The sequence below is a fragment of the Oryctolagus cuniculus genome, chromosome 3, assembly GCF_051225735.1.
Source record: "Oryctolagus cuniculus isolate XC-2025 breed Fujian yellow rabbit chromosome 3, ASM5122573v1, whole genome shotgun sequence".
NCBI lineage: Eukaryota > Metazoa > Chordata > Mammalia > Lagomorpha > Leporidae > Oryctolagus > Oryctolagus cuniculus.
Genome location: NC_142869.1, coordinates 141,502,109 through 141,528,030, shown reverse-complemented (window position 1 = coordinate 141,528,030; position 25,922 = coordinate 141,502,109). Strand labels below are relative to the sequence as shown.

Below are 25,922 nucleotides of genomic sequence, written 5' to 3'. Positions count from 1 at the left end.
CTGCCTTCATTAGGCAAGTTGTGTTTCTGTAGCCCACTCCTGCTTTACAGGCTTGGATGTTTGGGGTATACACTGGGTGACCCTGGTGGAAAATATTTTCTGCAGTCCCTTGCTGCACATCCTGCAGCTGTGCACACAGCCCAATGAACCATGACAGTGAACTTGTGCAGCCCGGGCCAGCAGAGCCTGAGCTCACTGAGGAGCCCCAGGGGAACCAGCCCCTGCCTGTGTTACCAGGCCAGCTGTGCCAGATGCCAGGGCTTCTGCCCTGCCAACGGGGGGGGCCTGAACGTGTGGGATCCAGGCTCCCCCTCCTTGCATTGCTTGTGGTGTTGCATGGTGGGAAATGTTGCTGGGCTGCTGGGGATTTCTGTTGGGTCCACCCTTCTCACACTGCTTACGGGGCTACTCCTGCTGCTCGGCCTCAGCCTGATTGAATGCTGGCCCTGGGCTTCCAGTTCTCTCATCACGCGTTTTAGCAAATGTCCCCTTCCTTTCCTGTGTTTTGCTTGCAGCCGCTTCCCACGCGAGGGTGCCGCCACTGCCTGGAACAGCCCTGTGAGGTTCTGAGCCACTGGGCTCAGGTTTTGAGCGGTTCTCTCTCAAACACGAGGGTTGAATAGGATCCTAGTAGCATTTATTCTGAGGGGCAGAGGGGGATCCATGCCCTCGTGGGAGGAGCTGTCAGCCTGCTGAGCATGGCTGTGCTGCCTGCCTGCATGCCTGGCCTGGGCCTTGGTGTTCTGGGCGAGGAGCAATGGGCAGGCAGGGGTGGGTGGAGGAGCCACAGGGCAGATCTTCGGGGAGACTGTGTTGGTGTGCCCCTGTGGTCTGGCTAGCATAGAGCGAATCAAGGTGGGGAAAGTGCCGATGGAGTAAACCTCACCCAACGCTTCTTCATCCTGGTCTACCACTTTTCCAGTCTGAAAACTTGTGCCCTTGAGTGTCATTGGTCACAACAATTGGCTAGTGTCCTCAGCTCAACAGTTCCCAAAGTTTAAGGGACCACAGGGTGAGAAGGTAGGAGGGAGTCGTGCGATCGCTGGCCCCTGTGTGTCACCCTCCCTAGGGTTGAGAGAGGGCCCCCTGTTCTCCAGTGAGGTGGAGGTCCTTCAACAGTGGTGAGTGTGGGTGTTACAGCCAGAGCCTTCTTGGGTTGAGACGTGTGTTTCTTCCTCTCGTTCTTCCTCTGTCTTCCCCTCCCCGTTGCACACAGTGCTCTGGGTGTCACCACAAGATAAAGAGGCCAGCTTGTAGGCTCTAGGTCAGACTAGCTGGTGAGCAAATTTCCCACCAGGGAAGTGTTAGGTTTTCCAGGGGGTCCAGGGAAGGGAGACTCGGGCTGATTCTTCTTCCTTCTAAGCCATTTCCCCCAAATCGCCCTGCTTTTGACTGTCGCCCCTGTTGAATTGCAGAGCCAAGGTTGATACCCCTGCTGCAGGAAGAGGACGACCACCAGCGGCTGCTCATGGGGCTGGTGAGTGCCCTGCGCGCTCCCGAGGGCGGCCGACAGAGGGCCCCACTGGGAAGGGAGCCGATCTCACGCTGAAGCTGTCAATCATTCACTCTGCCAACAGAGTCGTTGCCCATCCCTGTGGACCCTGTGTGTCCAGCGGTGAGCAACACAAATAGGACTTCTGTCCTCTTGAGTCTAGTGGAGGGAGACACACACTGACAGACATGCTCTGTTCTAAATCACAATGAAGGCTGTATTGCATTGGGGGTGTTTTTTTTTTTTTTTTAACTTAGATTTTAATTATTTACATAAATAGCAACATGAGAGCAAGACGTTCTAAGGCCCGTACAGTATCTTTAGGTAAAGGGGATTTGGATTAGTCTGCTTGTAGTATGGCATCCCCAAGATAAAAGAGTCCTAGGATAGCTTTTCCTGAAGAAGAAAGTAAGTTTAAGGCAAAGTGCAGCATCCTTGTGGCATTTGCATTTGAAGTTTAGAATACAACAGAAAAAAGTGTTTTTTCTCAAGAGGTCCTATGGCTAGGATGGACAAAGGAAAATAGAACGGTAAATAAGTTAATTGAAGAGCAGAAAGAGTAGGTGAATCCAAAATCATTGAAAACCCTGATTCATGAGATATGGAGAAAGTCTAAAAAAATACTTTAAATGTTGTGCCTACTTAAGTAAGAACAGAACTAGGGGCTGGTGTAGTGGTGTAATGGGGTAAGCCACCACCTGCAGTGCTACAGCCCATGTGGGTACTGGTTCAAGTCCTGGCTGCACCACTTCTGATCCAGCTCCCTGTTGATGAACCTGGAAGAGCAGAGGAAGATGGCCCAGATGCTTGGGCCCTTGCACCCACATGGGAGACCTGGAAGAAACTCCTGGCTTTGGCCTGGTCCAGCCCTGCTGTTGTGGCCATTTGGAGAGTGAGCCAGTGGATGGAAGATCTCTCTTTCTCTGTAACTCTGCGTTTCAAATAAATTAATAAGAATGAGAAAATGTGTTACTTCAAATATGGCAAGTTTAAAAATATATATAAACCATATAGTTTTCTTATTAAGTAGAATTTACCAAATCTAGTCAAAGAAGAAAAGCTGAAAACCCAACAATTATAGAATAAATTGAAATGATATGTCAATGATGATAGGGAAAAGTGATTTGATTAAAAGAAAACTTAAAACCTAAGCAGAAAAACAGATAAAAAATGCATTTGGGAAAAGAAACGTATGGTAAATGATTAACATCTGGGGTATAAATGGTTTATAAAGCAGCAAGAAAACAATATACTGACAGTGAAACAAACAAAGCTCTGATTTCAAAAGTAAACGGCCAGGGCTGGCATTGTGGTACAACAGGATGAGCTGCTGGCTCAGTGCCAACATCCCATATGGGCACTGGTTCGAGTCCCCGCTGCTCTACTTCTGATCCAGCTCCCTGCTGACCTGCCTAGAAAAGCAGCAGAGGATGGCCCAGGTACTTGGGCCCCTGTACCCACATGGGAGACCCCAAAGAAGCTCCTGGTTTCAGGTCAGCTCAGCTCTGGCAGTTGCAGCCATTTGGGGAAAGAACCAGCAGATGGAAGATCTCTCTGTCTCCTTTCTCTCTGCAACTCTTTCAAACAAATAAATAAATATTAAAAGAAAAAAAAAAGAGTAAATGGCCAAGAAGTCTAGAATAGAGGAGAAGAAAAAAATTCAGCATGGCTGCAATTAAATGACAAGTAGTCCAACAGGTTTCTTCTTTTTAAAATTTTTATGTATTTGGAAAGCACAGAGTGAGGGAGACAGGTGGACAGAAATCTTCCATCTGCTGGTTCATTCCCCAAATGCCTGCAACAGCTGTGACTGGGCCAGGCTGAAGCCGGGAGCCAGGAATGCCATTCAGGTCTCCCAGGTGGGTGCGGAGGCCCAATTACTTGAGCTGCCACCACTCCCTCCTAGGGTGCATGTTAGCAGGAATCTGGAGCTGATGCAGAGCTGGACATGCTGAAATCAATGCAGATGTCCCAAGCCCCGTCTACCACTGTGCCAAATGCCCAACCAGCAAGTGACTTTTTGTTTCCTGTTTTTTTTTTTTTTTTTTTTTCTATCAGGTTAGCTATGGTTTAAAAATCATACTAGTGAAGTTCAGGGCACAGGGAATTGGATATCCTCATGAAACATATTAAAAGTACAACCACAGCCTTTTGGTGGTATTTTACAAACCTTAATTATGTAACCTAACAAATTCGATTTCTAGGAATTGAGTCTGACAGAGTAATTAGATATATGGGAAATAGATGACAAATAATTCTTTTGTAAGAATTTTTAAAAAAGATTTACTTATTTGAAAGAGTTAAAGGGAGAGAGACAGAGTCAGAGATCTTCCAACCACTGCTTCACTCCCCAGTGCTGGGCCAGGCCAAAGTCTGGAGCCAGGAGCATCTTCCAAGTTTCCATGTGGGTGGCAGGGGCTCAGGCACTTGGGCCTTGCTCTGCTGCTTTCCCCAGGCCATTAGCAGGGAGTTAGATGGGAAGTAGAGCAGCTGGGACATGAACCAACACCCATACGTGATGCTGGCGTTGCAGGCTGCAGCTTTACCCACTATGCCACAATGCCAGCCTCTGTAAGAATTTTTTGTGGCATGAATGGTAATAGTAAAATATGCCATAAGTACAAGAAGGGAATAAATATTTTAACCATAGCACTTTCATAAAATTAATTACTGTGAAGCCACTAAAACTAGTATGACAAGGAATATTTAATGAGATAAGGAACCTATTATAATAAAGAAAGCAGATTTATAAACCATCAGGATGGATGTGTATATAACAACAACAACAACAAAAAACCCAAATGTTAACACAGATGGTTGGATTATGGATGGTTTTAAGTTTCATCCTTTATGGTTATGGTAGAAAAATCTTAAAACACAAAAAGATATGCATTATTTTTCAAACTTGTTTAAAAGCCAAATCAATCAGTGCATGTAGGAGCTGGATTGAAAGGAGATACCCCCGGAAGTTGGCCCTGAGGTCATGGGAAATCTGGGAACATGCTAGAAAGAAGATGTGTGCACCTGTGATGCCAGCTGTGCCGCTCTCATGGGCTGTTTATTGGCACAGTGGTCACTCCAGCCAGGAAAGCCCCTTGCAGAGCAGGGTGTTGAGGCAAGAGCAAGAAGAGGAGAAAGAAAGAGAGAAGCAAAAAGTGAGAAGGGCTGGGAATGCTAACCAGTGACCAGGGGATGCCCCGGGGGTGATCACGACAGGGCAGGCGTAGCCACAAGCCTGTCTGGAGGCACCGGAATCCTTTGCGTGCTGGGGTTGTGTTGGCTGTCAGTGGCAGACAGAGGTACCCCGTGTTACCACCTTCATCGTTCCTGCCTCCGACCTTCAGAACACTAAGCACTCCCGGCCCTGTTAGCACGTCATTTCATGCTCTCGGTTGTTCCCGTTAATCCCCCAAGGACACTGGGAGCAGCAGTATCAATCCTTTGACTTCTTTTTTGATGTTTATTTTTTAATTGTTACTTAAAGGACACAGAAAAAGGGGGGGGGGAAGGAGAGAGAGAGAGACCGACCATCCTCTGGTTCCCTTCCCAAATGGCTGCAACAGCTAGGGCTGGGCCAGGCTGCAGCCAGGAGCTGGGAACTCCATCTGGGTCCCCCACATGGGTGGCAGGGGCCCGAGTATTTGAGCTGTCATGGGATCAGTCCCAGGAGGCATTCCCTTGAAGCTGGGTTGGAAAAAGGGCAGCTGGGGCTTGAGCCAGCACTCGGACGGGGGATGCAGGCATCGCAGTAGCCCCAGTCTTTGACTTGTCCACTGACGCCTAGGGAATTCTCACTCTCCGCTGGGCCTGGGCCTCACTCTTGGTTGCTCACTGGACTTGGGTAAATCATCAGTCCTTCCTCTTGAGGAAAATGTGGGGGCCCCCTGACTGATGGTCACCAGAGAAGAGCTGAAAGCTCGCGTTTCTGGTGGTGGGTCGTCCGCATCGGCGTTCCTCCGACTGATAAGGAGTGTTAATAAACAGACCTGATTGAGATGTGCTCTAATGCATTTTCTGTTTTCAGATGGTGTCTGAGCTAAGAGACCATCTTCTGAGACACCTCCAGGGCGTGGAAAAGAAGAAAATTGAACAGATGGTTCTGGACTATATTTCAAAATTGGTTTGTTTGGCTTTTTGTTCTCCTTACTCACTGTCTCACCACCCCCTACTCCTCTCTGTCCCCTTCTTAATTCTCAGAATGTGGTACAGTGAACTCATGTGTGTTTTTCTTAAAGATTTATTTACTTATTTATTTGAAAGGCAGATAGAGAAATCAATCCATCTGCCATTCACTCCCCAAATGGCAGCAACAGCTGGCGCTGGGCTGGTCCAGGCTGGGGCCAAGAGCAAGGAGCTTCTTTCAGGTCTCCTCTCCCACATGGGTAGCAGTGGCCCAAGCACTTGGGCCATCTTCTGCTGTTTTCCCAGGGGCATTAGCAGGGCGCTGGATTGGAAGTGGAACAGCCGAGACTTGAACCAGCACCCATCTGGGATGCCGGCACTGCAGGAGGAGGCTTAACCTTCTATGCCACAGCGCCAGCCCCTGTGTATTTTTTAAATTGGGCTTTTGGAGCGCTCCCATTCTCAAAGCGGTGTATTTGGTGCTGTGTCAGAACAATAAAGAATGAGCACTTGGTTTCACAAATGACTTATTGTTCTCCCTTTAAGTAGCAATTAAAAACTCACAGACACTCAGGACAATGAATTCGCCATGGTTGTCCAATGTTCACATCTCATCTTGGCAACTCCCAGCTCCTGTGAATCAGTAAGAATGATTTCTGTACCTGGGGACTGGTGCAGGCGTGAGAGAACTTGAACTTCCATTCATGCTTAGCTCCGACAGCTCGACTAGCACAGCTTCCGGCTCAGTCGTGGAGATGCTACTACGTTAGAGTCTGCCCAGGACGTCAGTGGCTCATTCATTACCTGGTAGCCACTTACTGAAACTGTACAATGCAAATGAGTGACAGCAGTCCTCGTGTAAATAGAAATGAGGCAGGCATACATGTCTGTTTAAATAACTTGTCTGAATTTCTCTAGTAAGATTGGAGTTTTATAGTTATCAGGGGAAGTAGGCATTCTCATAGTGACCTTCATAATCAATGTTTTATAACTTTTAAATAATTCTCAATGGAGAATTTATGAATGTGTTACTAATCTCCATGTTGGTATTAATTTGTTTTCTTTGTCCTTTAACTCATGACATACAATTATTTAACACATCTGCCTATCAACTTTGTTGCCTTAAAAATCTCACCTTACAAAATGTTAAATTGAGTTTCACTTAAGTATTCTTTTTTTACTTAAAAATTGAGGCAGATATATACATATATATCTATATATATACACATATATATATACGACATATATATATGTCATATATATATATATATCCTATCTATATATATGTATACGACATATATATATATATATATGTCGTATATATATAAATATCCTATCTGCTAGTTCATTCCTCAGATGTTCACAATGATCAGAGATGGGGCCAGGATTAATCCAGGTCTCCCATGTAGGTGGCAGGGACCCAACTACTTGAGCCATCACCTGCTGCCTGCCAATGTGTGCATTAGCAAGAGGCTGGAACTGGGAGTAGAGCTGGGACTTGAACTCAGTACTTTGATATGGAATGTAGGCATCCTAATTACTAGGCCAAACACCTGCCCTGTAGCTTTAACACTAGTGTGTGTTAACACCCCTAGCCCCTAGCACCTGTAGGCTCAGAAGTGCTATCCATGTAGTCCGGGAAAGCTCAGTGTCCCTGACTTCTTTGCCAGATTTCCCTGCTGCTGCCTGGCAGCACCCAGCCATGCCTCCCCCTCCATTCTTAGGGAGTTGCTGCAGCTCCTGAAGACACGGTTTTCACGTTGTCTGGCTTGGTTTCAGCCAGCCAGAAACTGAGAATCTGTCTTTGTCACTGAAGGTGATGGTGTTTGCCTGTGTGTCTCTGCCAACTCTTTTCTGTTTTGTTCCCTGTTCTTCTTCTTCTTCTTCTTCTTTTTTTTTTTTTTGGCAGGCAGAGTGGACAGTGAGAGAGAGAGAAAGGTCTTCCTTTTGCCGTTGGTTCACCCTCCAATGGCCGCCGCGGTCGGTGTGCTGTGGCCGGCGCACTGCGCTGATCCGAAGGCAGTAGCCACGTGCTTCTCCTGGTCTCCCATGTGGGTGCAGGGCCCAAGCACTTGGGCCATCCTCCACTGCACTCCCGGGCCACAGCAGAGAGCTGGCCTGGAAGAGGGGCAACCGGGACAGAATCCGGCGCCCCAACCGGGACTAGAACCCGGTGTGCCAGCGCCGCAGGCAGAGGATTAGCCTAGTGATCTGTGGCGTCAGCCTGCTCCCTGTTCTTAACCACAATGCATGGGTTCATGGCTGATAGCCCCACAGAAGCTGCCGTAGTGCTGACACACTAGTTGCAAAGTGAGGATGGATTTCTGGATAAAACTCTAAGGCAAAGGAGGCTACTAATTATTATGATTTATTGACCACTTGTCTTCTCATCAGCATATTAACAAAAGTCTTAACAGCAACACTGTTAGGTACCCCCTGTCATTTTATAGATGAGGGTGCTGAGAGTTGGCAAGGATAGTTAACTGTCCTGGGGTCACACAGACATAAAACACAGAACCTGAACCGGATCCCAGTGTTTCTCCCAAGCTCATGTTCATGGCCACCACTGTATCCTACGTCATCTTTCTTTTATCACCTCTTGGCTCTTACAAGCCTAGTGCAAACCTGGAAGCACTTGACCTTCATGGGTGGATGATGGGGGACTATAAGTGTGAATGATGGTGCCAGTTGGCTAGGGGGTTGCATGGGTGCTTAGCTGGGGCACTGCCTGCCTGTACAGAGGGTGCTCTATTAGACTCTGGGGCACATTTCAGTCTTTCCATTTTTGATGCCAGTGCCTCAGAACTGACCTCAGAAAGGCCACTTGTGTGTCTGGGCACAGCTGGACTGCCAGCTGCCCTGATTTGCTATCAGAGCTATGTGGGGACAGCCAGAGGGCCCGGAGGGACAGGATGGTGCACTGACCAAAGGACTGTCTTCACCCTCTAGCTGGACCTCATGTGCCGCATACTGGACACCAGCTGGAAGAAACACAACCTTAATTCCTGCATTCTCCACTTGTACGCAAGTATTTCTCACCCTTGGATCATGGTGCACAAAGAACCGGCACAACTCTGATCGTTGCCTGTTTGAGCAAAGCCCTTCGAAACTTATCATTTCAAAGCAATTCCCACCAGCCATGTCTTAGTTCTAGACTCAGTGTTTAAAGTCATGCCCTGGTCCCTTCGCGCGGCCTCTTTCCCAGGTGAATGGTTGATGAGGAAGGAGGGACATACAGGCTCAGTCCTGAGTAAATGCAGTTCATGGTTGATGCACCTGCTGTCTGGCTAGATTCTAGGTCTTAGGCTGGTGCTACAGGATGCAGCATTCCATAACGAGCATGAACCCTCCGTGTGTGGGACTCAGAGCTACTACCTAGGACAAGTGGGGAGCTGGAGACGAGACCCTTGGCCAACACAGCGTTTTGCTGTATTTTTCTCTCCCAGCAATAGGCGTGGCAGTGCTGCTGAATCTGCAGTCTTTCACGTCATGACCAGGATTCTGGAAGCTACCAACAGCTTGTTTTTACCTCTGCCTCCCGGTAAGTCTTGGTGCTCTTGTCCACAGGTGTGATACATTTCTTCTTTCTTCCTCCCATGGTCCTTGGATGTTGGCACAATGTGGGTTTAGCGATGAGACGTGTGTGTCTGTGTCACCGTGAGAGATGGGCTGGGAGCTTGGTCTCTGCTGACCCAGGTCTCCCCTGACCACTCCACTGTTCTGTAGTTTGTTACTGATTTGAGGGCACACAGGCAGATCCCAGGCAACTTGCTCAGGTAATTTGGCCCAGGGGAGGAGATTCAGGGAGCTCTTTGTCTGGGACCACCAGGCCCCCTTTATCTGATTGAGTTGCCTGAGGGTTAGCGCTCAGGAGAAAATGAGTCCGGCCCTGTCCCAAGAATTGAACTGATTTTTATTTGTGCTTGGAAGCTAAACATTTTCTGTAGGATTTTTTTAAGTGTTTGTTTTATTTATTTGAAAGAGTTACAGAGAGAGGTAGACACACAGAGAGAGGTCTTTCAACTGCTGGTTCACTCCCCAAATGGCCACAGCAGCTAGGGCTGGGCCAGGCCAAAGCCAGGAGCTTATCCCAGGCCTCTCACATGGGTACAGGGGCCCAAGGACTTGGGCCACACTTTGCTGATTTCTCATGTGCATTAGCAGGGAGCTGGACTGGAAATGGAGCAGATGGGACTCAAACCAGCACCCATGTGAGTTCTAGCACTGCAGGCCAGGGCTTAAACCTATTGTGCCAAAGTGCCAGCCCCTTCCATAGAATTTTGAAATGGGACCAAGTCAGGCTGTAAAAGCCCCTTGGGAGGGGGCCGGTGTTGTGCACACATGTGGGAGGCCTGGAAGAAGGTCCTGGCTGCTGGCCCATCCTTGGCTATTGTGGCCATTTGGGGAGTGAACCAGCAGATGGAAGATTCTCTCTCTGTTTTCTCTTGCTCTTACTCTGCCTTTCAAATAAATGAATAAATCTTAAAAAATAAAAATCCCCTTTGAGATACACACACATACACACACACGTGTGTGTATATATATATATGTGTGTGTATGTAGTCACTCATTTACCTGGTCATTGGTTCATTTCGTTAACAGACATTTGTTGAGCAACTATTACATGCAAGGCAGTGTGCTAGAGATTAGAAGTTACAAAGGTAGTAATTGGGAAGATGCGAATCAGCATCTGCTCTAAGGAATACTAAAGTCCTATTTGGTATAAGCCACCTGCCTGGTCCATATTGGTCCTTCCATCCCTTCCTTTGTCTTCTGCTTTGTTGTTAGAACACTTCTCCTGAGCTCTACCCCTTGACAAACGTTCAAGTGCATGGCACAGTAGGGGTAGCCATAGGCCTAGTGTTGTAGAGTAGACCTTGAGAACTTGGTCATCATCCTGCAGAACCACACCTTCATCCCTGCTGAGCAGTAACTTCTGTCGCCCAGCAACCGCCATTCTAGTCTCTTTCTTTGGGTCTATTTTAGATGCCTCATGTAAGTGGAATCATGGGGCTTTTTTGTCCTCTGATGACTGGCTTCACATAGCCCAATGCCCTCCAGGTTTATCCATGTGCATTTGGTAGGATTTTCCCTTTTCAGGGGTGCATGATATTCCACTGTGTGGATACTCTACATTTTCTTCATCCATTCATCTCTCCATGAACATTTAGGCTATTTCCATATCATGGCTGTTGTGAACAGTGCTATAACGGATTAAGGGGTGTGCATAGCTCCTCAAGATCCTGGTTTCGGTTCTTTTGGATACATACCCAGAAGTGGCTGTTCTGAATCATATGCAATTTAAAGTTTTTGGGGAATGGCTATACCATGTTCACTATTCCTACAGCACAGACAAGGATTCAGATTTCTCCACCTTCTTGCCAATGCTCATCTTTTTGTTTGATAATAGCCATCCTGAGAGGGGTACGGTGGTATCTCATTGTGGTCTGGATTTCCATTTCCCTGATAATTAGTGACAGTGAGCACCTTTTTATGTAACGGCCATTGTATGTTGTCTTTGGAGAGTGTCTATTCCAGTCTTTGGGCATTAAATCATTTTAAAGATTGATTTTCACTTTATTTGGAAGACAGACCAATGGAGAGAGATCTTTCATCCACTGGTTCACTCCCCAAATGCCCATAACAGCCAGGGCCGGGCCAGGCAGCACAGACCAGGAACTCCATCCGGGTCTCCCATGTGGGTGGCAGGGACCCAGCTACTTGAGGCCTCACCTGCTGCTTGCCGAGGTGTGCGTTAGGAGGAAGCTGGAGCAGATGTGGAGTAGCCAGTAGTAAACTTGAACCAGGAACTTCACTGTGGGGTGTGGCGACTTAACTGCTGTGTCGGGTGCCTGCCTCATTTTGCTCGTCTTTAATTGGGGTATTTGTTTTCTTGCTATTGAGTTGAGTTCCTTATATGTTTTGGATATTAACCCCAATCAGATCCATGGTTTGTTAATATTTTCTCCCATTTTCCAGAATTCTTTTCCACTCTGATTGTTTGCTTTGCTGTGTAGAAGCTTCCTAGTTTGATGTAGTCCCACGCACATATTTTTGCTTTGGTTGCTTGTGCTTTTGATGTTGTATCCAAGAATCATTGCCAAAATCACTATTGTGAAGCTTTCCCTATGTTTTCTTCTGGAGTTGAGTAGTTGGAGGCCTTCAGTTGAGGTTTCTAATCTATCTGGCGTGGGTTTTTGTGTAAATGCCCCATTCCACTCCGTGGCAGGGACATCCAGTTTTCCCAGTACCGTTTATCAAGCAGACTGTCCTTTCCTTGCTGCGTTCTTGTCAGCCTTGTTGAAGATCAGTTGTTGTGTATGCGTAAGTGGATTATTTTTAAAAGATTTATTTGAAAGGCAAAGTTACAGAGAGAAGTACAGATACAGACAGAGGTCTTCCGTCCACTGGTTCAGTCCTCACTTTGTCACCGGGGCCAAGGCTGGGCCAGGCTGATACCAGGAGCCTGGACTGGGACTCCATCCAGGACTCTGATGTGGATGTCAGGGACCCAAGCACTTGGGCCAGCTTCCACTCCCTTCCCAGGTGCATTAGCAGGGAGTGGGATTGGAAGTGGAGGAGCTGGGACTGGAACCAGCGTTCGTGTGGGATGCTGGTGTCAAGCATGGTGGCTTAACCTGCCACAGTGCCAGCCCTTATGTAGGTTTATCACTGTGAGTTGTTTTAATGAGTGGTAAGCTTTAGGACAGCTGCATCTACAGAATATTTCAGCTGAGTTTAAATAATATATACCCACTCATCTTTTGATCCATCACTAATTCATTCATTTTAAGCCGACACACTTACAGTGCTCGTTTTATGCCAGGTACTGTTCTAAGTACATGACATAAATTAGCACATTTAATTCTCATAACAAGCTAAGTGGTATGAGCTCAAACTGAATTACATTATATTGTTAATATCCCGTTTTTCATCAACAAAATGGCACTTATTATATAATTTCACTTAATATTAGCTCCATTTTTCAGATGGTAAAACTGAGGCCAGAAAGGTTACATAATTTCCCTAAAGCCATAGAGCTATTAAGCGACAGAGCCAATATTCAGATCCAGGCAGTCTAGCTCTGGAATCTGTGCAATGTTACTATTCTGTGCTGCCTCTTGAATTTTGTATTCCACTGAATTAGCTGATGTTGAAACTGACCATTTATGGGCCCAGAGTGCACACAGGATCTCTCGGCTTCTCTGCACATGCGGTGTGTCTGATACATTCCTCATCCCGCCTCCATCCTTTCCTCTCGTTTGATGAGGTCTGTTCTCAGTAGAGGTGCGAGATGAGTTTGTTTTTACTCTAGAGGGATTTGACAGTGACTCTCCAGGAGAGGAATGATGGCTGAAAATTATCCCAATGCAATCAGAGTCGTAAGGCGCCCCCTCGAAAGATTTCATGGAAACTATATGTGGCTTCCTGGCCTAAATCCTTGTTTGTCCTAACACAGAAGGCTGGGGAGGGGGTTGGATTGATGGCTTCAGATTTGTTCACCGTGGATGTCCAAGCTCCTTTTGAAAATGGAAGGAACTGACTTCCTGGGGACAGTGTGACACCTGGAGATCATAAGTGCCCACGTTCTACTGAATTTACGTTCCTTTTCAAGGATAAGGAAGGGAAACAGAAAAATCTTAACAAACAGAGACCAGCAATTATTATGAATAGACCTCTTGGCTTGTGCCCGTGCACCCAATAAGGAAGAACAGTTTTTCTTTTGTTTATTGCCCTCTGGTAATGTAGGAATAGAGGTATGAAATGACATTGGATCGTGTGTGTGTGTGTGTGTGTGTGTGTGTGTAAATCCAGGGTGTTTCCCTGTGCACCTGTGTAGCAAGAGTGCCTGCTTTCCAGCCTGTGAGACTGGTGAGGATCATTGGAGCTACAAGTGTCAGAAACTTGCAACCCAAGTTGGTTAAAGGAAAAGAGGGAATGAGGACCTCCAAAAAAGCAGAAAGAGTTTAGAGCTATAGCATTTGCTATTTCAAAGGGGGCCTGTGTTCCCTTTGGGCAGAATGGTTGGGCAGAATGGGTGCCTGGTTGCGAGCCGTTTGCTCTGGCGCTCAGGGCTGACTTCCAGAGGAGAGGCCGAGAATAGGCCATTGGACCTGGAAACCTTGCCCTGGGGATAAAGGAGGAGGAGTCATCGGGGTCTTTAGGTCATAAACAGAGTGCTAGAGAAGGGATCCTGAAACCAGGAAATGAACAGGACCTGTAATTTAGTATAAATTGTTCTTCAGAAGGAATTCTGTAACCTTTTTCATTTGGGAAAGAATTTCTGATTCTGGTGTTTTTTTTTTTTTTTTTTTTTTTTTTTTTTTTTTTTTTTTTGACAGGCAGAGTTAGACAATGAGAGAGACAGAGAGAAAGTCTTCCTTCCGTTGGTTCACCCCCAAAATGGCCGCAACGGCCGGCGCACCGCACTGATCTGAACCCAGGAGCCAGGTGCTTCTCTTGGTCTCCCATGGGGTGCAGGGCCCAAGCACCTGGGCCATCCTCCACTGCACTCCCGGGCCACAGCAGAGAGCTGGCCTGGAAGAGGAGCAACCGGGACAGAATCCGGCGCCCCAACTGGGACTAGAACCCGGTGTGCCGGCGCTGCAAGGCAGAGGATTAGCCTAGTGAGCCGCGGTGCCGGCCCCGAATCTATTTGAAACATCTCATCGATGAGCTAGTTAGTCAGAGCTATTTTTTTTTTTTTTTTTTTTTTTGATTCAGGGGAGCTGCCGGCCTCATCCCATATCAGCCCACTGACCTCTGCTCTGGGCAGCCTGCACACTGCTGACCTTTGCTGTTGCCAGTTCTTGGGACCGTCCCGCTACCCACGATTCGGGTGCTAGGAGACGGAAAATTCCGACTGCTCTGACTCCAGCCTCTGCTCACTGAATGTTATCTCTTGGCAGTGGAAGGGTCTAAAAGTAGGCTGGGATTCTCTCCTGTCCTCCAATCCAGTCAGCTGCCAAGTGTGCACGTGCTCCGAGGCTGTCTCTTCCCGCCCTTCTCGCTGACCCTCGGTACCCTCGTCACCTCTACACGTGCTCATGCACCTGCCTTCCCGGGGGTCTTCACGCCGCTGTAGCAAGCTGGTGCTCCCTGCCGTTCTCTGCCTGTTGCTGCGTTCAATTCCTTTTTCTATCCTGCTCAGAAACTTCCAGTGCCTCCGCAAAGTCTCCTCACCAATGCCTTGCTGTTAGCCAGTATTCGAACCTTGTCGTGTGCATTCATGGTCCGGAACTGGTCAAAATAAAATGAGTGTTTCTATGATTATTTGATGATCTGCTTCCCTCCATAGGCTGTGTGAGGACTATAAGAGCAGCAGTGGTATCTGGCTCCCACAACTTTGCCTGGTTGGGATTTGTTGCATAAATTAACTTTTTCAACCTTACCTCTTTTTTTTTTTTTTTTTTTAAGATTTATGTATTTGGAAGTCAGAGTTACACAGAGAGAAAAGGGGAGGAAGAGAGAGAGAGGTCTTCCATCTGCTGGTTCACTCCCCAATTGGCCACAGCAGCTGGAGCTGCGCTGATCCAAAGCCAGGAGCCAAGAGCTTCTTCCGGGTTTCCCATGCTGGTGCAGCGGCCCAAGGACTTGGGCCATCTTCTACTGCTTTCCCAGGCCACAGCAGAGAGCTGGATCAGAAGTGAAGCAGCCGGGACTAGAACCGGCACCCACATGGGATGCTGGCACTGCAGGCGGCGGCTTTACCCGCTATGCCACAGCACCTGCCCCTCAACCTTACCTCTTAATCATTCCTCTCTTGCCCGGATTCCCAGTCAATGGGCCATGTGATGTTTTCTGAGTTGGCTCTGTGCTTCCTCTCCTTTCGGTCCTTGTTTATATGGTCTGTTGACACGACTACCGCTTATAAGGGCAAGGTGATACAGTTAAACACCCAGGCTAAAATCCCACAGCCCAGGTTCAAATTTCAACTTGCTACCTCCTACTCACACGATCCTGGGCAGGCTTCTTGGCTCTCATGACTCTCGATTGCCCCAGCTCCCCCTCTTAGTGTTGTCTGAGGATCGAATGAGCAGAATAAAGGGCTTGTTCTTCAGTGGCCAGTTCTGGCCGTGGTCAGACCACACGCAGGGCTCCTCCTCGACCTTGCTGTAGTTGTCAGAGAAGCCCCGTGGGAAAGGTACTGGTGATTCCTTCTTGGAGATGAAGAAACGGAGGCTCAGAAAGGCTTAGTTCCCTACAGCTGTTAGTACCGCCGGAGTCATGCCTGGGTCTGCCCAGGCAGAACCTGACTTTTTCTAGTGCCCTCTCTTGCCTCGATTCCCTCCTGGGGGTTAGTTACTCTTCCAAGTTTCCCCAAGTGCCGCCATTCTCCAAGACAGCTTCTCTGACTTTCTCCTGGCCTGGTATCCTCTTGGCCTAGGAATATTAACTTTTATCTTTTGTCATTAACAGCATACGTAGAGCTGTGTGTGTGTGTGTGCTGGGGAGCCCGCCCCATGAGACATGGGCTAGAGAGACTGCCTCTCTACTGAACTCCTGTAGATTTGCTGTGTGTATGTAGCATTTCTTTTCTCTCTCTCTCTCTCTCCTTGATTTATTTATTTGAAAGGCAAAGTTGCAGAGAGGGAAGGAGAGAGAGAGAGAGATATCTTCCACCTACTGGTTCACTCCCTCAAATGTCCACAACAGCCAGGGCTGGGCCAGGAGCTAGGAACTCCGTCATGGTCTCCTGCACTTGGGCCACGTTCTGTTGCCTTCCCAGGTGCATTAGCAGGAAGCTGGGTCAGCAGCAGAGCAGCCCGGAATGGAATCAGTGCTCCGATATGGGAAACTGGTGTCGTAAGCATCAGTTAATGTGTTGCACCATCATGGTAGCCCCTCACGTCTGTCTTTTCTATAATGTAGCCCAAAAGCCCTTCTCTAGTGTGTAACCAGAGACCAGGCACACGAGCAGTTTGTTTCTGGTCTCAGTTTGTTTCCCTTCAGCAAAATGGTCCCCACCCCAGCAACCTTTTAGGCTGAGCCTATGGCATTTAAGCCCTTTTGTTCTCTTTCCCTGTCTTACTGTAGAATTAGAGAGACACTAAACCATAAAATCATTTTCCATTGAGCACACCTCGCCCTCCTGTAGCCCAGGAAGGGACCAGAGGAAGGGAACAAGTTTACTGTGTACCCAGCACAGTACTTGGCTGTGAGAACACAAAGACGGCGACCTTGACCTTGCCCTCAAGGGCTATACACGGAGTGCTGAGCCTAGTGCCCCTGGTGACATGTTTCCATTCATTTCCTCTTGGTGCTGGGACGGCCGGCTGCCACGCTGACCCTCTGGGCTCTCTCACCCTAGGTTTCCACACTCTGCACACCATCCTTGGCGTGCGCTGCCTCCCGCTGCACAGCCTGCTGCATTACATCGATAACGGGGTGCTGCTTCTCACCGAGACGGCTGTCACAAGGCTCATGAAAGGTAAGTTGGCCTGAGTGCCCCAGCGCTGGCTTCCTGGCAGGAGCCACCAATGTGGTCGCACAGAAGGCTGCCAGGGTCGGTTGCATCGCTCTGGGCTAAATCTCAAAGTTCTTAATGTCTGAACAAGGGCCTCCTAGTTTGCATTTTGCGCTGGGCCTCATGAATGGCGCCACTGATCCTGCCGAGTCCCTGCATTTCCTGTCACCGTCCTTTGGGCCACATTAACCTGCCTTTGCCCTTCAGGAAACCCCACAGGATTTTGCAGGCCACACGCAGCCGGCTCTCGGCTGCCTTTCCTGTGCCCAAGGATATCTGAGGCCAGGAGACAGTTCGGGCTTTCCGCTCAAGAACGTGTCCTGGGATGGCTGTCGGCTCACTGACTCTGTCATGGCAGAGTTACACTTGAACATGAATGAGAGAGGCAGTGTCCATGTGTATGTGGACTTTAAACAAGATGTGTAGCATAATGACTCTCACAGGATTCAATTGTCAGTTTTAAATAGATGAGTTTTATTTATTTTTTTATTTATTTGACAGGTAGTTATAGACAGTGAGAGAGAGAGAGAGAGAGAAAGGTCTTCCTTCTGTTGGTTCACCCCCAAAATGACCACTACAGACGGTGCTGCGCTGATCTGAAGCCAGGAGCCAGGAAGTCAATCCAGTCGCCCTACGTGGGCGGCAGAACCCCAGTCACTGGGTCCAGCCCTGCTGCCTCCCAGGGCCTGCACGAGCAGGAAAGCTGGAGTCGGACGCTGGAGCCAGGAAACGGAACGACTTAGCTGCCAGGCTGGACTCTCACACCCAACCTCTGCGTCCCAAATGAACGTCTGCAGTGGGGTTCTGCTTTAGCTTGAGGATGGAAAATCAGACTGTCTTATCAGGACGAACCACTCCACTGTGCATAACTTGCTGATTTGTTAAAATGGATGTTTTGGTTGTTTTGTTTGCCAACCTCTGACTTTGTCGTAGATCTGGATGACACAGAGAAAAATGAAAAACTGAAATTCAGCATCATCGTGCGGCTTCCCCCGGTAACCTTGACTTACAAGTTCTTTTCTCCCTACTCCTTGCCAGGAGCGTCCTTCAGTTTGTTCTTGCTGTGGGCTCAAGTCTGTTGAGCTTTCACTTTGCAGCCCTTTCCAAGAAATCCCATCCATCCCACCCCTCTGTCACTGCTCCCCCTGGAGCCCATCAAGTACTGGCTCTTCTGGCTTCGCGTGGCCTTGGCGCAGCTCACGGAGAACATTCAGCCACTTTCTCGTCTCAGGAAACCGCACTGATGTTTACATCTGCCTCCGAGAGGGAGGTGGAGGGGAAACGCGTGCCTCTGGCATTTTAACGATCAGTGATTTAAGTCTAGGTGGGGTCAGAAGGTTCTGGAACTGCATTTCCTTCTACAGTTCTACACAGGCAGGAAAACATTCCCAGGTCAAGGGAAGGTTGAGGAACGTGAGGGGAAAAGTTTGAAAGCCATGCCTCTTTTTTTTTTTTCCTTCCTTTCTTCTTCTTCTTCTTCTTTTTTTTTTTTTTTTTTTTTTTTTTTTTTTTTTTTTTTTTTTTTTGGTGGGCTAGAAGAGCTCTCAGGAAGAACTACTATGAAAATATGAAATTCCACAGGGAGGTGCGCCACGCCCCGAGCCTGCCGACTTCTTGCCCCGGAGCGCCTTGGCCAGCTCCGTCCTGGCTGTTTACGTACCTTGAGCACTTGGCCCTTTGGCACCATCTTCTCCCAAAGGAACACCCACTGCCTTTCTGGACCTAACAGCCTTGATCCTAGCAGTCCCTCCCCCCTCACGGAGCACAGGCAAGAGAGCCACACATATTTTCCACGGCTCCCAACTTCCTGGGGGCTGGGGCTGAACGTTTCCTTTGCTCTCTGAATTTGACTCCCCCCTCTCCCCTTCAGTATGTGAGGGAATTAGAATGTTCTAGGCCAGGCGATGGCAGAGAAGGCGATGTCCACGTGCCTTCAACCTTTGATTGCCTGTCCAGACATCACTGAGGGGTTGGTGTGCACCTCTGCGGTGCTGGAGAGCAGCAGAAAAAAAATGTGGCAAGAAGACCCACGTGTACACGGCTTTCCTTAAAGTGGCATGGGAGGCCATGGTATTTATTCCAAGTTCAGACGCATGCTGCATTGCAACATGGCGTTTCTCTGAGGGCCCCCGGGTCATAAATGGCCTCTCCTTTAGACTCGGAGCTGTGGGAGGATGCCTCGGAAATTAGGAGTAGACATAAAGTACGTCTGATGCAGTGTGAGGTTTGTGCTCCTTTATGTATTGCACGTTTTGGTTTGCGTGACAGCGCATCGGCCAGAAGATCTGTCGCCTTTGGGATCATCCTGTGAGTTCGAACATCATCTCGCGGGGCCACGTGACTCGACTCCTGCAGAACTATAAGAAGCAGGTGCGTCTGTGGGAAGGGACAGCCTGTGAGACAGGGCTTGAATCCCGTTCGCCCATGTCAGCCTGTATTGAAGTTAGTGCTGTTTGGGAGGATCAGCTAATACCAGTAGTGCTCTCCCTTTTAGCCTTGGAATTCTACCATCGACAAGTCGTCTTTCAGTATAGAATTTCTGCCCCTGAACTACTTCATCGAAATTCTGACAGATCTGGAATCTTCCAACAAAGGTAATCACTCCTCTGTTCTCGGGCTTTGGCGTCTTTTCTCTTGATGCCTCAGTCATTCCCTGTTTGACTTCTGGGGACTGTTTTCTTTCCAAAATACCCTTAGTTAGAAGGAGGTGTTTTTTTTTTTTTTATTGCAAGTGGTTGTCATGAGCAGTATGCAACTTGTTACCTAGAATAAATTACCAAAGGAATAACCTAATCACTTTTGAAGTTTTAAAAGGGTTTGGGGGTTTTAAAGCCTGTTGATGAGAACGGTCTTTTTTGGTGCTGTAGTTTCATCAATTTGAACACTCTCAGAATAATCTGTTTTACTAAAATATAAAATAAATCTGATGCAATGGAGCCATGGGCACAAATTTATCAGTGCTCCATGGCTCTATAGTAACTAACTCTCTCTCTCTCCCTCTCCCCCCGCCACCCCAGATCTCTATGCGTGTGAAGGACATGACAACGTGGATGCAGAATTTGTGGAGGAAGCGGCTCTGAAACACACCATGATGCTTTTAGGCTTGTAAGAGCAAATGCAATTGGATCTGCGCCCGGTATTACAATCTTGGTCACCAGCCTATCTCCTGCTGGGAATCCTCTAGCAAGACGGCAGACTGGTAACCCACAGGAGACTGCGGCACTGAGCCAGCCGAGCTGCAGCGCGGGGCTTGTTCAGACAGAACGCGGCTGCATGTCTCGGGCCAGTTTTAAGGAGCTGGTGCACAAATATAGAGAAGTGAACAGTCCAAGGAGGCACGTGGCGGCACAAAGAATGCTCTTCCCTGTAACGTCGCAGGCCAAACGCCGGTTTCTATCACTCTCTGAAATCAAATATGCTTTTAAAAATGTAGGGAACAGTGCTTAGGAAAGTGATAACTACGTGTGTTTCTGAAAATAACAAGATGAAAAATGAAATCTTATCAAAGGACTCTACTTGGAAAGAAGATAGGGAGTTTCAGAAACGCTGTGAAGGGGCAGACGCTTGGCCTGGCAGTGAAGCCAGCACCTGGGACACCCACTTCCCACACCAGAGTCCCTGGGTTCGATGCCCGGCTCCAGCTTCTCGCCCGTGCAGACTCTGGAGGGCGGCAGTGATAGCTCAAGCGATTGGGTTCTTGCTACCAGCTTCATCCCAGGTCAGGGGCCACTGTGGGCATTTGGGGAGTGAAATAGCAGGTGGGTGTTGCTGCTTTTACTTTGAATTTGGTTTTACTTAAATTTTACAGAAACCTGATTGGAGTTAAGTATGTAATTATAAGTAAAGTAACAATTTCTACAAAAATACACATGTAATGTCAGAAGGTGCTTCTTCATCTTTGCCTTTCAAACAAAACTTTTAAGGTCCATGGAAAATGGAGTTAACATTTTTGTTGGAAAATCCATGTATAGATTTTATGACTTCTTTTCCATGAACTCTTGGAAGATTGTTTATATGAATGGAATTTTTTTTTTTTTTTTTTTTTTTTTTTTTTTTTTTTGGACAGGCAGAGTGGACAGTGAGAGAGAGAGACAGAGAGAAAGGTCTTCCTTTGCCGTTGGTTCACCCTCCAATGGCCGCCGCGGTCGGCGCGCTGCGGCCGGCGCACCGCGCTGATCCGATGGCAGGAGCCAGGAGCCAGGTGCTTTTCCTGGTCTCCCATGGGGTGCAGGGCCCAAGCACCTGGGCCATCCTCCACTGCACTCCCTGGCCACAGCAGAGGGCTGGCCTGGAAGAGGGGCAACCGGGACAGAATCCGGCGCCCCGACCGGGACTAGAACCCGGTGTGCCGGCGCCGCTAGGCGGAGGATTAGCCTAGTGAGCCGCGGCGCCGGCCTATATGAATGGAATTTTTAAAAAAGATTTATTTGAAAGGCAGAGTTACACAGAGACACACACACAGAGAGAGAGAGAGAGAGAGAGAGGTCTTCCATCCTCTGGTTCACTCCCCAGATGGTCACAATGGTGGAAACTAAGCTGAGCCAAAGCCAGGAGCCAGGAGCTTCCTCTGGGTCTTCCACGTGGGTGCAGGGGCCCAAGGACTTGGGCCATCTTCTGCTTTCCCAGGCCATTAGCAGAGAGCTGGATCAGAAGTGGAGCAGCCAGGACTCAAACCGGTGCCCCTATGGGATACTGGCACTGCAGGCGATGGCTTTAGCCTATGCACCACAGTGCTGGCCCTGAATGGATTACAAAAACATTTTTGCACAAGAATAAACATCTTTTGATTCTATGTAGTTTTTGAAGAACTCTTATACTTAAAAGTGAACTTGGACTAAAAGAAGTCTGCTAGTTCCAGAATAGAAGAATGTAATATGGAGTAATTGTCACCCATCGTCTTATGTATGTAAGGGGTTTAGATTTGTCTGCCTGATGGTTCAAGCGAAACTATATTAAAGTTTTTTATATTGATAAAAATCTGATTTAGTAATATCTTTTCATTAAACACACACACACACACACACACACACTGAAAGTTTCGATGGGTCTCTTCCTGTTCTTTGAACAGACTTTCTGTCTGAGCCAGGAATCTTGAGTCCCTGAACATGTTCCGCCAGAAGCCCCCATGACACTAACTAGTTGTACCATTTCTCTTACCGTGTCTTCTACATATTTTCATTCTGACCCGTAAATTGTAGGTGCTTCCTGGGAATAGCCCATAACCCTCCACCTTTCTCCCTTCCGGTTCTCAGTGAACTTGTGAAATTTTAATGATTATAAATATCACTCACTGGTGTGATAACTCGACTTACTTCCTATAAAAATACATTGTGCGCTGTCGCTGTAGAATCTCCCCTTGACTCTGATACTTCCTGGTCATCGAGCCTCAGCACCTCGGAGCCCGACAGGGAAGCTGCGCTGAGTCTTTCTCTTGATACGGTCATTACCTTTGGTTCCTCGCTTTCATTCCTTTCTTTCCACGCCTGGGTTAGTGTGGTCCCTTCCTAAGCTGTACTCTATCGGATGCACATCTGAGATGAACACCAGCTTGATCCTGTCACTCTGTTCCAGGAGTAACCCCTGAATAATCTGCCATTCGTTACAGGAGCAGATTCAAACCTCTTGACACTGCAGCTCTCTCCCATCCTGACCTTACACAACATGAGCCGGTTCTGTCTCAGCCAGGTCAGTTCACTGGGCCTTGAAACACAACTTTTGTTGTCTTATTTCCAAGGCTTGCTCAGGCTGTTAGCCGCCTTGGAAACCTTTTCCACCTGTTAAAACCTTATTTCTGCTGAAGGGCGAGATTAAACATGCCCGCGGACTGATCCAGGCCGGTCCCGCCATGGCGGTACCTTCCTTCTCGGTGTCCACCGTCAAAGGACCTTCCCTCTGATTTAAACAGTTTTTCCCAGTCTTATGTTCAAATTTCCTGTCTGGGGATGCCCACTCTCACCACTTCTATTTAACATAGTTCTGGAAGTTTTAGCCAGAGCCATCAGACAAGAAAAAGAAATTAAAGGAATACAAGTTGGGAAGGAAGAAGTCAAACTATCCCTCTTTGCAGACGATATGATTCTTTACTTAGGGGATCCAAAGAACTCTACTAAGAGACTATTGGAACTCATAGAGGAGTTTGGCAAAGTGGCAGGATATAAAATCAATGGACAAAAATCAACAGCCTTTGTATACACAAGCAATGCCATGGCTGAGAAAGAACTTCTAAGATCAATCCCATTCACAATAGCTACAAAAACAATCAAATACCTTGGAATAAACTTAACCAAGGATGTTAAAGATCTCTACGATGAGAATTACAAAATCTTAAAGAAAGAAATAGGAGAGGATACCAAGAAATGGAAAAATCTTCCATGCTCATGGATTGGAAGAATCAACATCATCAAAATGTCCATTCTCCCAAAAGCAATTTATAGATTCAATGCAATCCCAATCAAGATACCGAAGACATTCTTCTCAGATCTAGAAAAAATGATGCTGAAATTCATATGGAGGCACAAGAGACCTCGAATAGCTAAAGCAATCTTGTACAACAAAAAGCCGGAGGCATTACAATACCAGATTTCAGGACATACTACAGGACAGTTGTAATCAAAACAGCATGGTACTGGTACAGAAACAGATGGATAGACCAATGGAACAGAATAGAAACACCAGAAATCAATCCAAACATCTACAGCCAACTTATATTTGATCAAGGATCTAAAACCAATTCCTGGAGCAAGGACAGTCTATTCAATAAATGGTGCTGGGAAAACTGGATTTCCATGTGCAGAATCATGAGGCAAGACCCCTACCTTACACCTTACACAAAAATCCACTCAACGTGGATTAAAGACCTAAATCTATGACCTGACACCATCAAGTTATTAGAGAACATTGGAGAAACCCTTCAAGATATTGGCACAGGCAAAGAATTTCTGGAAAAGACCCGGGAGGCATAGGCAGTCAAAGCCAAAATCAACTATTGGGATTGCATCAAATTGAGAAGTTTCTGTACTGCAAAAGAAACAGTCAGGAGAGTGAAGAGACAACCGACAGAATGGGAAAAAATATTTGCAAACTATGCAACAGATAAAGGGTTAATAACCAGAATCTACAAAGAGATCAAGAAACTCCACAACATCAAAACAAACAACCCACTTAAGAGATGGGCCAAGGACCTCAACAGACATTTTTCAAAAGAGGAAATCCAAATGGCCAACAGGCACATGAAAAAATGTTCAAGATCACTAGCAATCAGGGAAATGCAAATCAAAACCACAATGAGGTTTCACTTCACCCCGGTTAGAATGGCTCACATTCAGAAATCTACCAACAACAGATGCTGGCGAGGATGTGGGGAAAAAGGGACACTAACCCACTGTTGGTGGGAATGCAAACTGGTCAAGCCACTATGGAAGTCAGTCTGGAGATTCCTCAGAAACCTGAAGATAACCCTACCGTTCGACCCAGCCATCCCACTTCTTGGGATTTACCCAAAGGAATTTAAATTGGCAAACAAACAAGCTGTCTGCACCCTAATGTTTATTGCAGCACAATTCACAATAGCCAAGACCTGGAACCAATCTAAATGCCCATCAACAGTAGACTGGATAAAGAAATTATGGGATATGTACTCTTTAGAATACTATACCGCAGTAAGAAACAACGAAATCCAGTCATTTGCAACAAAATGGAGGAATCTGGAACACATCATGCTGAGTGAAATAAGCCAGTCCCAAAGGGACAAATACCATATGTTCTCCCTGATTGGTGACAACTGACTGAACACCAAAAAGGAAACCTGTTGAAGTGAAATGGACACTATGAGAAACGGTGACTTGATCAGCATAGCCCTGACTGTTAATGAACAACTTAATACATTATCCCTCTTAGTAGTTTTTTTTGTCTGTTCTACTTAATATGACTGGTTTAATTCTGTAATTAATACACAGTTATTCTTAAGTGTTGAAAATTAACTGAAATGTGATCCCTGTTAAACATAAGAGTGGGAATAAGAGAGGGAAGAGATGTACAATTTGGGACATGCTCAATTGGACTTGCCCCAAATGGTAGAGTTAGAAACATACCAGGGGACTCCAATTCAATCCCATCAAGGTGGCATGTACCAATGCCATCTCACTGGTCCAAGTGATCAATTTCAGTTCACAGTTGATCATAATGAAAGGACTAAGAGTCAAAGGGAGCACATAAACATGTCTAGTACCTGCTAATACTAACCAATAGAATAAATAAAGGGGAGAGTGATCCAACATGGGAAGCGAGATACTCAGCAGACTCATAGAATGGTGGATGTCCTAAATAGCACTCTGGCCTCAGAATCAGCCCTAAAGGCATTCGGATCTGGCTGAAAAGCCCATGAGAGTATGAGAGTATTTCAGGCATGGAAAGCCAAGACACTCTGGCAAAAAAAAAAAAAAAAAAAAAAAAAACAAAACCCTAAATGAAAGATCTCTGTGAGTGAGATCCCAGTGGAAAGAACAGGTCTTCAAAGAAGGAGGTACCTTTCTCTGAAGGGAGGAGAGAACCTCCACTTTGACTATGACCTTATCTAAACAAGATAAGAGTCGGAGAACTCAAGGGGCTTCCATAGCCTTGGAAACTCATGACTGGAGCATGGGGAGATTACTGAGGCCATAAACAAGAGTGTCAATTTGTAAAGTCAACAACAGGAGTCACTGTGCACTTACTCCTCATGTAGGATCTCTGTCCTTAGCGTGCTGTACATTGAGACTTAATGCTATAACGAGCACTCAAACAGTATATTTCACTTTGTGTTTCTATGGGGGTGCAAACTGTTGAAAGCTTTACTTAATGTAT

The 25,922-nt window shown here is 47.1% G+C and overlaps 1 protein-coding gene across 11 annotated transcripts in view; it reads left to right on the top strand.

The window, feature by feature from the left end:
• The window catches only part of GSAP (gamma-secretase activating protein), a 173,241-nt gene extending 151,183 nt beyond the window's left edge, over nt 1-22,058 (top strand). For 8 of the 11 annotated variants that reach the window (XM_070071192.2, XM_051848869.3, XM_051848867.3 and 5 more), the window contains 9 exons: nt 1,416-1,477; nt 5,517-5,612; nt 8,564-8,634; nt 9,061-9,155; nt 16,926-17,045; nt 18,015-18,076; nt 19,350-19,451; nt 19,576-19,675; nt 20,099-22,058. In XM_070071192.2, the coding sequence (XP_069927293.2) occupies nt 1,416-1,477; nt 5,517-5,612; nt 8,564-8,634; nt 9,061-9,155; nt 16,926-17,045; nt 18,015-18,076; nt 19,350-19,451; nt 19,576-19,675; nt 20,099-20,190 (800 nt within the window). In that variant the 3' untranslated portion in view covers nt 20,191-22,058. Of the gene's footprint in view, nt 1-1,069; nt 1,122-1,415; nt 1,478-5,516; nt 5,613-8,563; nt 8,635-9,060; nt 9,156-16,925; nt 17,046-17,582; nt 18,077-19,349; nt 19,452-19,575; nt 19,676-20,098 lie in introns of all 11 variants that reach the window. The other 3 variants (XR_016231702.1, XR_016231703.1, XR_007920492.3) reach the window with 3 other exon arrangements.
• Nucleotides 22,059-25,922: the final 3,864 nt, after the last annotated feature.